The sequence below is a fragment of the Geospiza fortis genome, unplaced genomic scaffold (genome assembly GCF_000277835.1).
Source record: "Geospiza fortis unplaced genomic scaffold, GeoFor_1.0 scaffold197, whole genome shotgun sequence".
NCBI lineage: Eukaryota > Metazoa > Chordata > Aves > Passeriformes > Thraupidae > Geospiza > Geospiza fortis.
In genome coordinates this window covers 289,955-302,744 of record NW_005054538.1, presented here as the reverse complement: position 1 = coordinate 302,744, position 12,790 = coordinate 289,955, and the positions used below count along the sequence as shown (strand labels likewise).

At 37.4% G+C, this 12,790-nt stretch overlaps 1 protein-coding gene across 1 annotated transcript in view; it reads right to left on the bottom strand.

Annotated features, from left to right (window-relative positions):
• Nucleotides 1-12,790, bottom strand: part of ITGA9 (integrin subunit alpha 9) — a 232,764-nt gene that overhangs the window by 44,205 nt on the left and 175,769 nt on the right. Inside the window, exons 24-25 of the mRNA XM_005429306.2 lie at nucleotides 1,646-1,771; nucleotides 952-1,071 (exon numbers count right to left, since the gene is read on the bottom strand). Of these exons, the coding sequence (XP_005429363.1) occupies nucleotides 952-1,071; nucleotides 1,646-1,771 (246 nt within the window). The remainder of the gene's footprint in view (nucleotides 1-951; nucleotides 1,072-1,645; nucleotides 1,772-12,790) is intronic.

Below are 12,790 nucleotides of genomic sequence, written 5' to 3'. Positions count from 1 at the left end.
TCCTGGCTATATCCCAAGAAGCATATTTTGCATGCACTCAGTTGTAAACTGTGTAAATATGTAAACACTACTTATTTGCATATTTCAGCATTTCTATAAGTATGTAACAAACATCTGAAACTTCTGGCCGTGTTTGTACTTACTGTTTTCAAATATGAACAAACATTAACAGACTTTTTGGTTTCATTTGGAAAACCTCAATACTATTAATTGTTTTCTAATAAGGGCTCCCTCTGATGCTTTTAATCTAACAACTATGAAAGACAGGTTTATTTTAATAGGTTCATGTTATCAGTTTTCTCCTTCAATTATCTTGTTCCCTCATAACCTTACAGCATCTTGCCAGAATTAGTCAGCATTTTTTTAAGTAAAGGAACATAGGTCAAAATGCAGTAAATCACAAAAAATTTAAAAGATTTACTATTTCATTCAGCAGCTTCAGAGAAGAAAGAAATTAAATGGCAACCATTTGTTTATTGCCACAAATGTAAAGCTCAGCATTAATGTGGTCATGATGCATCTTCTTTGAATAATAATAATTTGAAGTAAAAATGACAAAATAACTGCTATGTCTCTCTTTACACGGGAAGATAATACATAGCTGGTCACAGTTTATATTCACTTACATTTTTTTAGAGTGAAATCTTACAGAAATCAATGAGATTTTCAGAAATCTCTAGCCTAAACATCATGCACACAATTAGGGGTCTCGTTTGTAATTTTTCAATGTATAAATTTCTGAACTAAATTTATTTCTATTCTAATGGGTAATGGGTAAGAACTAAGATTAACACCTCTGTACATGCTGTGAATGAGTAGATCTGTTTTCTTTGATACCATTATTATTTTTCACACACTAGTAAAGAGGAAGAAATTGAAGTTTTGAGTTTATTGGTTCACCTAAGCGCACTTAAATTGGCATTAAAGACAACCTACAAGGAGACCACGTACTTTCTTGAGTATCTCGGTATTCAGCAGCATGTAGATATTTATATCACAGGACTCTGCTTTAGGTAGTGAGCTTATGTTGCAGTGTACAATTAAACAAGATCTGCCTGGTCTTTCACAGTCCTACAGGAAATATGGAAAAAGTTGTTAGGCAAAGGAGGTAGAAATTAAATGAAAAATTGTAAAATTCAATGATAAATGATAAACAGCAAACACACCAGAAAACTAAGTTATATAACTGCTATAATACAGCACTCTTGCACTGAAATAGCAACTTTCAAGACCTGAAGATAGCTGGCTACAGATGCCTGCCTGAAAGGAAGCCAGGTAAAATTCAGTCCTCTACAGAGCTGCTGAGCCAGGCAAGCATTCAAAACTGGAGGGAACAGGACTGCTGCTGCACACCAGCCCTTTGTGTAGGTCAGGCATCAAGTACAGTGCAGTGACCCACTGCTCCCACATGCCTTTGAGAGAGCAAAGGCTCTGGTTAACAAGTGTGTGCTGCCATGTCAGCTAAACCCCTTTCCACTGCACTTCCTGAAACCTCCTATTTACTTTTAAAAAACAGACAATTACAATCATTACATGTCCTCCCAGTACGAACTATCTGCTTCAGATCATCATGCCAAACCATGCAAAATGTTTTGTAAAATATGCTGTATGTTCAAGTGATGCCATAAGCGGTACTGTATCTTACCAATACTTTTCTGCCAGACTTCGTGAAAAAAGCAAATATTCTGTGGAAAATGTTTTCATTTTCTTGAGGAACAACACATGGGCTGTGGTTTCTATGGAAAGAACAGCTTCCTTTGTCCTGACCAACCTGCAAGCACAATTATAAATCACAATTAGTATTCCGAATTAGTGAAATTACACAAGAAGGCTGAATTAGCCTGTCTGTAAAAACACACCTTAATCTGAGCTAAATGTCTGGACTCCTATTAATAGTCAAAAGAGAAAAATAACCACCTTGGGAGTCAAACAACCCTAAGGAAAGTATCTGAAGTAAACCAGATAATCATGCACTGGAAATGCTTTGACTGGACAGGATATGAATATGTCTAACCTAGCTCACGGGTACGTATCTGTGTTCTACATGTCTGGAGATAGAGGAGAAAAACCTCAGCAAAATATATGTTATGACATAGCATTTAAAATCAATAGTTGTCCTAGTTACAGAAATAGTAGGCATCTATTGTGATAGATGAGTATTGTGATGATTGACTCTCACAATTAACAGACAAATATCATGTATGTAGGTTAAGAAAAGTTTTATAAATTTATAGTTATGTTTTACCCCCTTGCATTGTTATCAATGGACAGCCAGGGTTGGGACATTTGAGAGGGTTGGATTGTCACTATGGCAACATCTGACCTCCAATCAGGATTTGAGGAAGTAAACTTCACCACTGGACAGTGAAGAAGCAGTCGATGGACAAAACTTTGGGAGGGGCTAAAGGGTTAAAAGGTGAAAGCTCCATTGTGTGGGTGAGCACATGGTGGGGAAAATCCTTTGCTCCCAGCATTGTAACCTTTTCTCTATTCAGTCTTCTATTGTATTTTGCATAAGGTTTAACAAACCTTTCTAAAATTATGAAAAGGGAGTAACTATTTCTCACATCTATTAAGTACTTGTTATTTATTCCTGAAAGTTTAAATTACAGATGTCATTAGATTTATGCAGAGATACAAGGAGAGTACAAGTTTTCGTAGTACACAAACTTTTGGCATACTTCCTAAATAGTCCTGATTCATACCTCGTAAAAGTACAGTGTAAAAATGAGCCAAAACAGAAATGTCTCACAAGACTAAAAGGAATTGTTTAGCATGAAGCAACTTAAACCTGGTCCTTTCTACTTGAAGTTACTATCTTTTCTTAAACTGAAAATTGGCATAATTTTTAAAACACTTCAGCTGAAACAGAGAAAGGCACCTCCAGAGGTTCAACTCTGAACTTGGAAATACCTTTCCTCTCTGCCAACTACATAGCAACCCTATATGAGGTGGATTATAAATCCAGTGTTACAGTCCATATTAGGAGGGAAACATGCAAGAACTAAGCACCTCCTGTTACCTGCACTGCTCTGGAACAGACCATCAGGTCACCTACACCCTGTTTTATCAGCCAAAGGCAGCGGCTGCTTCCTAGAAGGCAGACACTGCTATTTGGCCAGCAGAATTTGGGGGAATTCAACCGGGCAGAAATTAGATCACACACATCTGTGTACCTGTGATCAATCAGCATAAGCTGGCAGGCAGCAGACAGGAAAGGATGCAAGGCAACTGAGCAGAAATCCATTTCTTTTGGCACTCTTGGAAGCCAAAGAGCCGCAAAAGGGGGAAAAATTTAATAAAAAATTCTAAGTGGATGGATCATGGTAAGGTAGAAGCAAATCCATCCTTTTGAAAGGACTGGCCACAGTTGATTTGGTGGGATATTTTCTAGGGGTTTTGGTTTGTTTGTTTTATTAGGATGACTGTTAGACACTTTTATTTCGCATCATGTGTTATTCTCAATTTTTACACGCACAAGTGTTCGGTAAACCAGCCAGAAAAAACTTGTGGCAACTTTTCAATAAACTTTGTTTTCAATTACATATTCATCTGTAGAAAGACAACTAGTTAAATAAAATCTTAGAACAAAACTGTTTGCATTATGCTGAGACAGAACTGCATCTCTGAAATACAGATCAAGATTTGTATTGTGAGCCTCATTGAGACTTTCTTCTTGTTCAAACATGATGCTATCCCAGCCACCTTGTGATACACAGACAAGGAAATTTCTGGCCAAATGTTTATGAGTTATAGATGCAAGAACTGTACAAGTCTTTGAAATGCAGTAGGAAGGAAGCCAGGCTCTTCATCAGACTTGGAGTTTCAGGGTACCTGGCATTCCAAAGCTTTTCGAAAATTTCCATTTCTCCATTTCTCAGCAGCCTATAAACAGATAAAGACTACCACCAGAGTGGTCTTCCCAGGATCCGGTATCCAACATCTTACAGAAACAGCAGAAGAGACTTTTTTTGAGCAGTGCATAGGATGTTGAAAGAGATGTGCACTGCTCAAAAAACTGGGGCAGGGAACAAGGGGCACAAAAGGCAGGCTCTTTTAAATCCTACATTACAACTACAGATTGGGAAATAAAAACCTTTCCCAAGAAAGGTACCAAGTAGAAGTAGCCCTGCAGCCTTCCAAGAAGGGATTTCCAAGGAGATTTGTTGGAGCTGTCTCTGCTGAAGGTTGTTTCATTCTGTTTTCCAGAAACTACTTATTAAGTCCTGAATAAAATAATTTGCAGTCTGGTGCACTGGTCTGGTGCCTACAGATAAATCTGTACTGGAAGTGTACCTAAAATCTGTACCCAGAACACAAAGTCCATGTTAGCACATAAAGCAGGCCAAAGAAAAAGGTAAACCAGGCTAACTGCATAGCATCTTCAGCACCTATGTTCATATTACACATTTTTCTAACCTGCTCTGAGTCTGGTCCTGTGGTCTGAATGTGCTGCAGCCACAAATTAATGGCTGACCTAGCAGATTTCACTGAACAGTTTTACATTACAGGAAAAAAAAAAGAGTCTAATTTCAAAGATCTTAAATTATTTTTTACTCTTTCTTCTTCTCTATATTCAGTGGTCTATGTCATCACATACAGTCTAGGCTACCACACATATCATGAGGTTTTTTGTGGTAACAGTGTAAAATTTTTGTAACACAGAAGTAAGTATTACTAATTATTGATCCTAGCCTTCAACTCCTGGAAAACATTTCTAATTTTAAAAAATACATTTTTTGCAAAGAAATTACATTTTCAGAATTCCAATTCTAAACTGAAAAATTTGTAAGAGGGTAGTTGTCTGATGGAAATCCAAACATTTTATAAAATCTTTTCACACAGATTTGATATATCTACTATTAGTCATTTTCATTACTTGAATGAAGCATGCTTTCACTATCTTGAATGTCTTCAACCTTCACACGAGGCAAACCAACATCAAGAGCAAAAGTAAAATCTTCCCACAGAAGTTTTTACTGACAGTCGTTTCTTTTTACTATGGTTGGGATGTTCCCATTCCTCTAGCAGTGTCTTGTCTTAGGCTGAAAAATACTTAACATCAATACACACATAATGTTTTTTCTAGTTTTTACCTCAATTTCAAAGGAACTTTTGTCAACCTGCTCAGCCCCAGTGTAAAGAAATGTTAAAAAAATTATTCTGATATTCTCACTGTGGAATATCAGAGTGATTAATGCAGCGGCACAGCCTGCACTCAGATATCACGTGCATTCTTGGACACCACTGGATGTCAGAATAGCCTTCAACATTTCTCAATAATAACACATTATTGTCAGGTGCCTCACTTAGACATCTGTGGCACTTGAAAATCATGACCTTTCAGACGGTTTTTAGTGGCCATCCAAAATCTGAAGGACTGAAAATCATTACTCATTCCAGAATATATGTGTGTGTGTGTATGTGTGTGTGTGTGTGTCTGTATATGCGTATGTGTATGTATATATATGTGTAGTCTCCTATTGTATTCAACATGTGTGCATATACATGTAACATGCATAAATGTAAGAAGATACAAGCCAGAACATTTTTACTACACAGACTTGTCATGGCACCTTGCATAACAGGCCTCTACATGTCACTATAACCCTGCAAAGGCTAATAATATTACTAATCTGTCATTATGCAGAACAGCAGAAAATCCCTTATACTACCTCTACCCACACCATTCTGTTATGATTCTATAAATGATCACACACTCATTCAGAGATAAGTTAGTCTCTAGCTTTGTTAATTTACTGTAAATTGCCCTCCCCGTGAAAATCCTATGAACATGCTTGAGAGACATTTAAATAGGACCAGCTGTATACTGGTTTACTCTGCCAACTTTTTGGTGTCAGCACAAACCACTAAATTTCTCAGAGACAAGATATAACCACCAGGAAAACATGCACGTTATTTCATGCATTTAAAATGCTCTATCTGCAACAAGAAAGAAATTACTGCAGGATGACTTTAATGTATTCTGAATATTTGAATATGAATTACTTTTTTTCATGCTACTTTACAGGTTGAGCAGAGGCAAACCCATAAAGTAGAAATGGTTTTTCATCATGTAAGATTACATCTCTCTTGAGAAAAAGTGGCAGGAGGACGTTTCAGAGTGTTACAGCTGTATGTAAAACATATTATGTGCACTCCACACACATCACAGCCTAAAAAGCCTGCAGGATTTTTAATAGGGCTGTATGAGAATAGCATGTTGAATTTATTGCATACATAAGGATCATCATCTCTGACTTTCCCTGCATGGTGTAGGGATTTATGAGAATACTTGGGCCTAGTCTGCAGCTCCAAGAAGGAAGTACTAGTGCAAAGGGGAAAAACACCACACATTTTCCCGGAAACACAGAGAATAACCAAGAGCTGCCCATGAAGCCAAGTCACCTGGGAGTGGTTGGAGTTTCAAGGAGAAATAATATAGCTGCTGCCTCAGCACATTCCTGTTCTGCTATCATCTCTGTTTCCCACCTTCAGGGTACTTGCAGGATCATCTCTGCCCATCTATAGCTACTCTCAGAACATGGCAATTTCTACCAAGCCTTTGGGGCCTTTCAGAAATTGCTGCAGTTTAGCAAACTTTTAGCAAACAGTTTAAGAGTTTAGGCTACATTACCTGTAACATAAACTTCACAGGTAAACTGAAAGCCAGTGGCCCCTTCTAGATTTATCCTCAACCCATTAACGTGCATCAAAGGCAAGACCTCCCATTTTTTCAGGGCCTTGTATCCAGCACAAGGTGTCAGCCTGGGAGAAGGAAATCAAATACAATTTCAAAATGGGCTGGACAGGACAGCTGAGGACCAAGCACCAAATGTTGAGGACTAAGTGGATATTATCAGCTGATGTGGGGTTAAGTATGTGCAAGTGATAGGAGTCTCTTGGAAGAATTAGACAGAAAAACAGGAGGAAAACTGGCTGTTGCTTCCAACAAAGCATTATGTACAATCTCCCTGTTGCACTGCTGTATGTAAGAAGCCAAGGGCTATTCCTGTATTTATTGACTGACATTTTACAAAATAAATGTGCGAGCAAATATATATCTTCAGCTCATTCCCAATACTAGCAACACTAGATTTCCACTAAGGCAAAAGAATTCATTATGATATTAAAACTTAAGGTTTCCAAGCTCTTCCAGTAAGTCGGGAATTCCCCTCTTCAGCTAAATCATCAATAGTTGTGGGAGGGCCTGGAAGTCAGTAGAACTAAGTTGATACAAAGCAAGGTGGAAGGTGGAATCCACACGTGAGGGCATGTGATAAAACAAAACCCACATCCAACCTCAGAAAAAGTGTGTGGGCAAGTTTAGGGAAAACATTATGAGACACAAGATATTTGGAGCAGCAATTTTACTTCCAAGAAACATGCTCGAGGTCAGAACATAGGCCAGTCATTTCACAAAATTTTTAGCATTGTTCAACTCTGTAATGGATGCCTTTCTCATCATCCCTGGGCTATACTGACTCCAAAGGACTAAGAGTTTGGCTGTGGTCTGGCAGAGAGCTTTTACATATTTTCTTCTGTATGTTTTTTCAAACTGATTTATTTATGTATTAATAACTAAGCAGTGGTTCAAGTTTTCAAACTTGAAAAATAAATAACAGATGTATTTGTCTGACTTTGTTGCTAACCATAGCACATTCATCCTAGTATTAGGGGAAAAATGTGTGCAAGTATTCTGATTCAAAGATACTGATTCACCCTTTATTAAGTGAACAAATAATTGATAAACAGGGCTAATCTAACATGTCACACTGAGAAAAAAAGGGAACTGACAAGAAATTCCAGACAAGGTCAGACTCAACAGTAGACAAATAAGTTATGTAAATATGTTATCTGACTACTTGCACCATATGCCAAGAATGTTTAATATTCACAGATAATGAAATACATTTGAATCAGAGCAGTCTTGTTGATTCTGGTAACAATTTTAAAGAACCACTGAAAAAACAGTAAATAATTTTAAAAAATTAACCCAGTTTACCCAACTCTTGAAAGATTTCAACTAAAAATAGCAATGATGGCACTGAAAACTTTTAGTCCACAGATCCAATAAGCAGCCTTACAAGGCCATGAGAAGAGGCAAGTAGAAACAAAGTGGAGATGCTAAAGCATTAAATCAGCTTAGAGGGGGAGTAAACCATAGCTCTTGCTTCTGTTCCTGTAGACAACAGGAGAATGCACCAGATGCATATTTGGCGTAAATCATGCTAACCTGATTGGAACACCCTCAGATGTTTTTCTGATGCACTTAATATATGGTTTAAATAAATAATCAGATTTGATAAGCATGATTCTTGCACATTGGCAATATATAATTCTCAGGGTATGTCTCTATTTTAAAAGCCCCTGAGATCACTTGGCATTTGATGTTCCATCAGCTAGGTTCTATGTGTCTATATAGTACATCCTTTTCTGTATTAAACACAAATAAGCCCATGTTTGTTCTTTACCTAGTTGTTGGACTTTCCTTATGGACTGTGTTGATGTTAGGATGAGGAGCTCTGAAGACTGTGCAGGTAAGTACATTCCCTGCAGGGCTCAAACAACTCGTGTGTTTTGTTTCACTAAAGCAGATGTTTGAATGTATCAGAAAGGTATCTAAGATCTAAACTCTCTTTAGAAGCAGTGGAGAAAAGGCAGGACTTTCAAGGGGATGATTTTCCTTATCTATTGTAGACAACTGAAGATTAAATGGTCATTTTCATTCAAAAAAACCTCTTGAGGGGTGAAGGAGATATATTAAGTTAAGCAGAAAATGTCATTTGTTTCCAAGACATCCTCAGAATTTCCTCCAAGAAATGGTTTATTGATACTTTTGATACCATCTGGTACCTTGCAAAAGACTGGAATGATGTACTTTCAAAGCCAGGAGAGGAATCCAATACAAGACGCTTATTTTCATTCTGATACATGAACAGGGAGGAAAACCCTTCTGTCACCACATATACACAGATACCATTGTTTTAAACGCTTCCTTGTTCTTTTACTTCCTTCATTTACACCACAAATCTTGCACATTAGTTAGAGAAGAGAAAAGCTAGTCTAAGAGTCAGAATTTAAAACAGGACTGTATATTAAAAGAATTTACCAAGCAGTTACTGTCTGAATTTCCTTCTTCATTGTTTTTGGCAGGAAAAGCTTTACCAATGGAAAAATGGTGAATTCATATACTAACTCCTTCAAAATAAGAAAAAAATTTTAAAAAATTGTAGACTTTCTTTTCATTCAACAGGAGGAGCTTCTTTCTCTAGCTAGATAGCTTACAAAAAAACCAACTATATATATATTTTTCCACACCACAGCAAAACTCCTGATTACTACATGATTAATCACAGTAATCTGCCAAACTTCCTGCTTCCTTCATCATTCTCATAACAGATTATTTATATATCCATTCTATTTCACATCTTTCTTTATCTGAAATTTCTTTTTATCAAAAGGCAAATAAGGCATCTTTTTCAAAATTGGAATTCACATATTCAGCAAAAAAAAATAGGAGCTATGGGCTATTCACAAAGTAGCAACAGTTTCAGCTGACCGAAAACATCAATCAAACTGCCACTCATTTGAAAGGTCATGATTTTATGGGGGGGACAGTGTTGTAAAATTTCAATACCTAGGTTATTTGACAAATTTTACTTTAGTTTAGAAGCTAATAATGAGCAGGCCACAATTGGACAACAATATTGTGTTGCTGTGGCCTGATTTAATATATGGATCACAGCGTTTTTTTCCCATGTTTCAATGGCCTTGATTTCTATATTATTACACTTTACTGAAAGACAATTATTTTTTTACATTCAAAGTGCCTTTTCCAAGAACATTCTCTTTAGAATTTTCAAAAGAAATCCACTGCTTATACAAATACCATAGAACTTTCATAGACAGAAGATTTGGTCAAAACAACTGGAAAATGCCTGAGAATTTGTTCAAATCTGGTTTCACCTAAAGATCCCAACTAGGAAGTCACAGAAAACTTTCTTTGATGTTAAGAAGTTTTGCTCCATCTTCAAGGATGCATTCAGCAATGCACGAAAAGATTAAAAGAAGGAGGGGTGAGAAGAAGAGTGGAGTTTGTTACCAGAAACTGCACTTGTTACCCCACATCCTTCTCCTGAACTGTGCTGTCTGCGGACAGACAGTGGGAGAGAGATCTCCTTTGCTTTTTAGTTAGTTTTTAGCTGGCTGAGGCAGAGAAGTTCCCTGGACTCTGGGTTTTCTTTTTCTTGGAACTGTTTAAAGTTCTGTGGATTGAACACCCAGAGGAGCAAGGGCAGCTCACACTGGTGGCCCACCAGGCTGGGCCTGGGCCGCAGCATTTCCAGCACCAGAAGAACTGATAAGAGACTGAGTGAGCCGAGCTGCAACCCTCGAAAAGGACTTTCTGAGTTTGTCATCTCTTCAGATTGGCAAGAGGTTTTATTGTTTAGTATTGTTCATTTTTTGTGCTGGTGAGTGCTTTGCCTGGTAAGTAAAGTTTTTTTCCACTTCTCTCCAAGGAAATCTTTTCCTGAACCAGTTGGGGGAGGGGCCACTTGAATTTGCTTTCTAGAGGAACCCCTTTTGAGGTTTTCTCCTAAATTTGTCCTAAATCAGAACACCTGGACAGCCTTTTTTGTATAACAATGGAAACTTAAAAGACAAGTTCCTCTTCAGTTCATTATGCTGACATTAGGAACTCTTTCTGAGCTGCTTCACAATCCTCCTCCCTGCTCCTGTCTAAAGGCAACTGTGCCATGCTGGACCACAGTGTATGCTTCTGCCCTTCCTCACAGCCATCCTGGATGTCGAAGAGACAGGCCTCCAAGGCAAAGCCAGATTCAGTTGATATCACTAAGGTGCTCTACACTGGGGGTGGGGCAGGGAACACGTCCAGCTGCCTAAGCAAAAATGTTTTCAAACAGTCATTTAAAAAGCAATTAATGTGAAAGAGGGCAGGAAGGTCAGAAAGTACCTGTACAACTTTCTGTACAAATTTCGGTAGAGTATATTCCCTGGAATGAGTAATTTCCTCCAGTAATCTAGCTATGTTTTTAAATATGGTGCCAAAATATGTATATGCCAGTGTGTGTGTAAGTCATTGAAGTGAAGAGAGTACATGCGGGATGACTAACACAAAGGGCTAAAATAAATCTTGCTGTAAGTGCAAAATGTTCCTGTACAATCTTTCTGTCAAATGTCAATTCATTTTACTTTTTTCTTTCAACATTCACAGGAAGAGATCAATCAACTTAAAAGGTAAACCTGTAAAAGGAATTCTCTTAAATTCTTCCATTAATTCATTCAGTTTTTCTTTACTTTTTTTTAAATCTTACTGATATCCAGCTATCATAAAGGCACAATCCAGATCTCACCTGTGTAGAAAGAAGTGTGAAGTGAATATGCCAAACATAATAGGACAACCGGAGGACTCCTCTTTGTCCTTGCAAGAGAAGGACTTATTATTTTGCTCCCTAAACAAGAAGTGATGGGAAGGGTTGGACCAGGAGCTAGTGGCCTAGGCTAACTGGTCCATTTAAGGTTGATTGGTTGAAAGGTTGTCCATTTAAGGGGTCAGGAGTCACAAGACTGAAGTTCAACCCATTTTTCCCTCTCTGTAAATAATTCTCAAGATCTAAGTTTAGAAGCCTAGGGAAAATTAGGGAAACTAGATGGTTTCTGTATTATCAGTGGACACTGCCAAGTGCTTCTTCAGAGTTGCTTCTGTGCCTCTCTTCATTAATTGTTAGAGTAAGAGAACATAGTAATTTAAATATATTCTATTACTAGCAATTACTAAAACAGTCATTACTAGACTTAGACATCAAGAGTTACATGCAAGGAGGGAGCTTGTTAAAAAACTGAGAACAGTATTTCTTTCCCTCTTACTTTCAAATTTCCTTTTACGTCATTGCCTAGATTGAAAACTCTTTCTGAAGAGACTGTCTTGCAACATACTTTCCAACAAGATTCTTATCTTGCTTTCCAACAAGATTCTTATCTCAGTGATGGTGATAATATGTTTTTTTATATTCTTGATACTGATTCGACAAACAGGCTCTACTTAGTCCCTCCAGAGGAGGGAAGAGGATCATCCAGTTCAAATAGATAAATTTGGTTTGCAACTGTTAATTCCTCATAATTGTATTTACCTTCAATGAAATGAAAATAAACCAGAAGGCAAGAATCTGATCCAGTTCCATAAAGCCAGCACAAGAATAATCCTGGACACATCATTAAGTTATGAACAGCTTCAGGAAATAACACGGTTAATTTAGTAGGAACTCCCATTGTGAAAATCTTCTTGATGATCCTAGAAAGCAGATCCTTGGCTGCCAGCCAAGGTCTGGTAGTGCTTCCCTTGCCCTTGTGTATCCCTAGCTGGATACACAAAGGAAATTACTGATCTTTCAGTTCAAAATCAAAAACATACACAAATATAATGAGCACTGTTTTTCTTCCTGGAAGAATAGATAACCAATGGCTTGAAGAGTGGAGAATATACCTTTATGTTAGGACTATCTTCTCTTCTTGTGTGAAGCTCTTCTATGTCATCATCTACACTATCACAACACTTTTACTAACAAGCTGAGGTATTTAATTTATTATGTTTTTAACCTGGCTGGTTTTTAACCTTTGCAAGAAAGCAAATACAAAAATTCATAAAAACAAACAAACAAACAAACAAACAAACAAACAAACAAACAAACAAACAGTTACTAATTTGACTGAAGTGTTTCCAAAATATCATTTACCACTGCAGAATGTATTTACTATGTAAAACCAA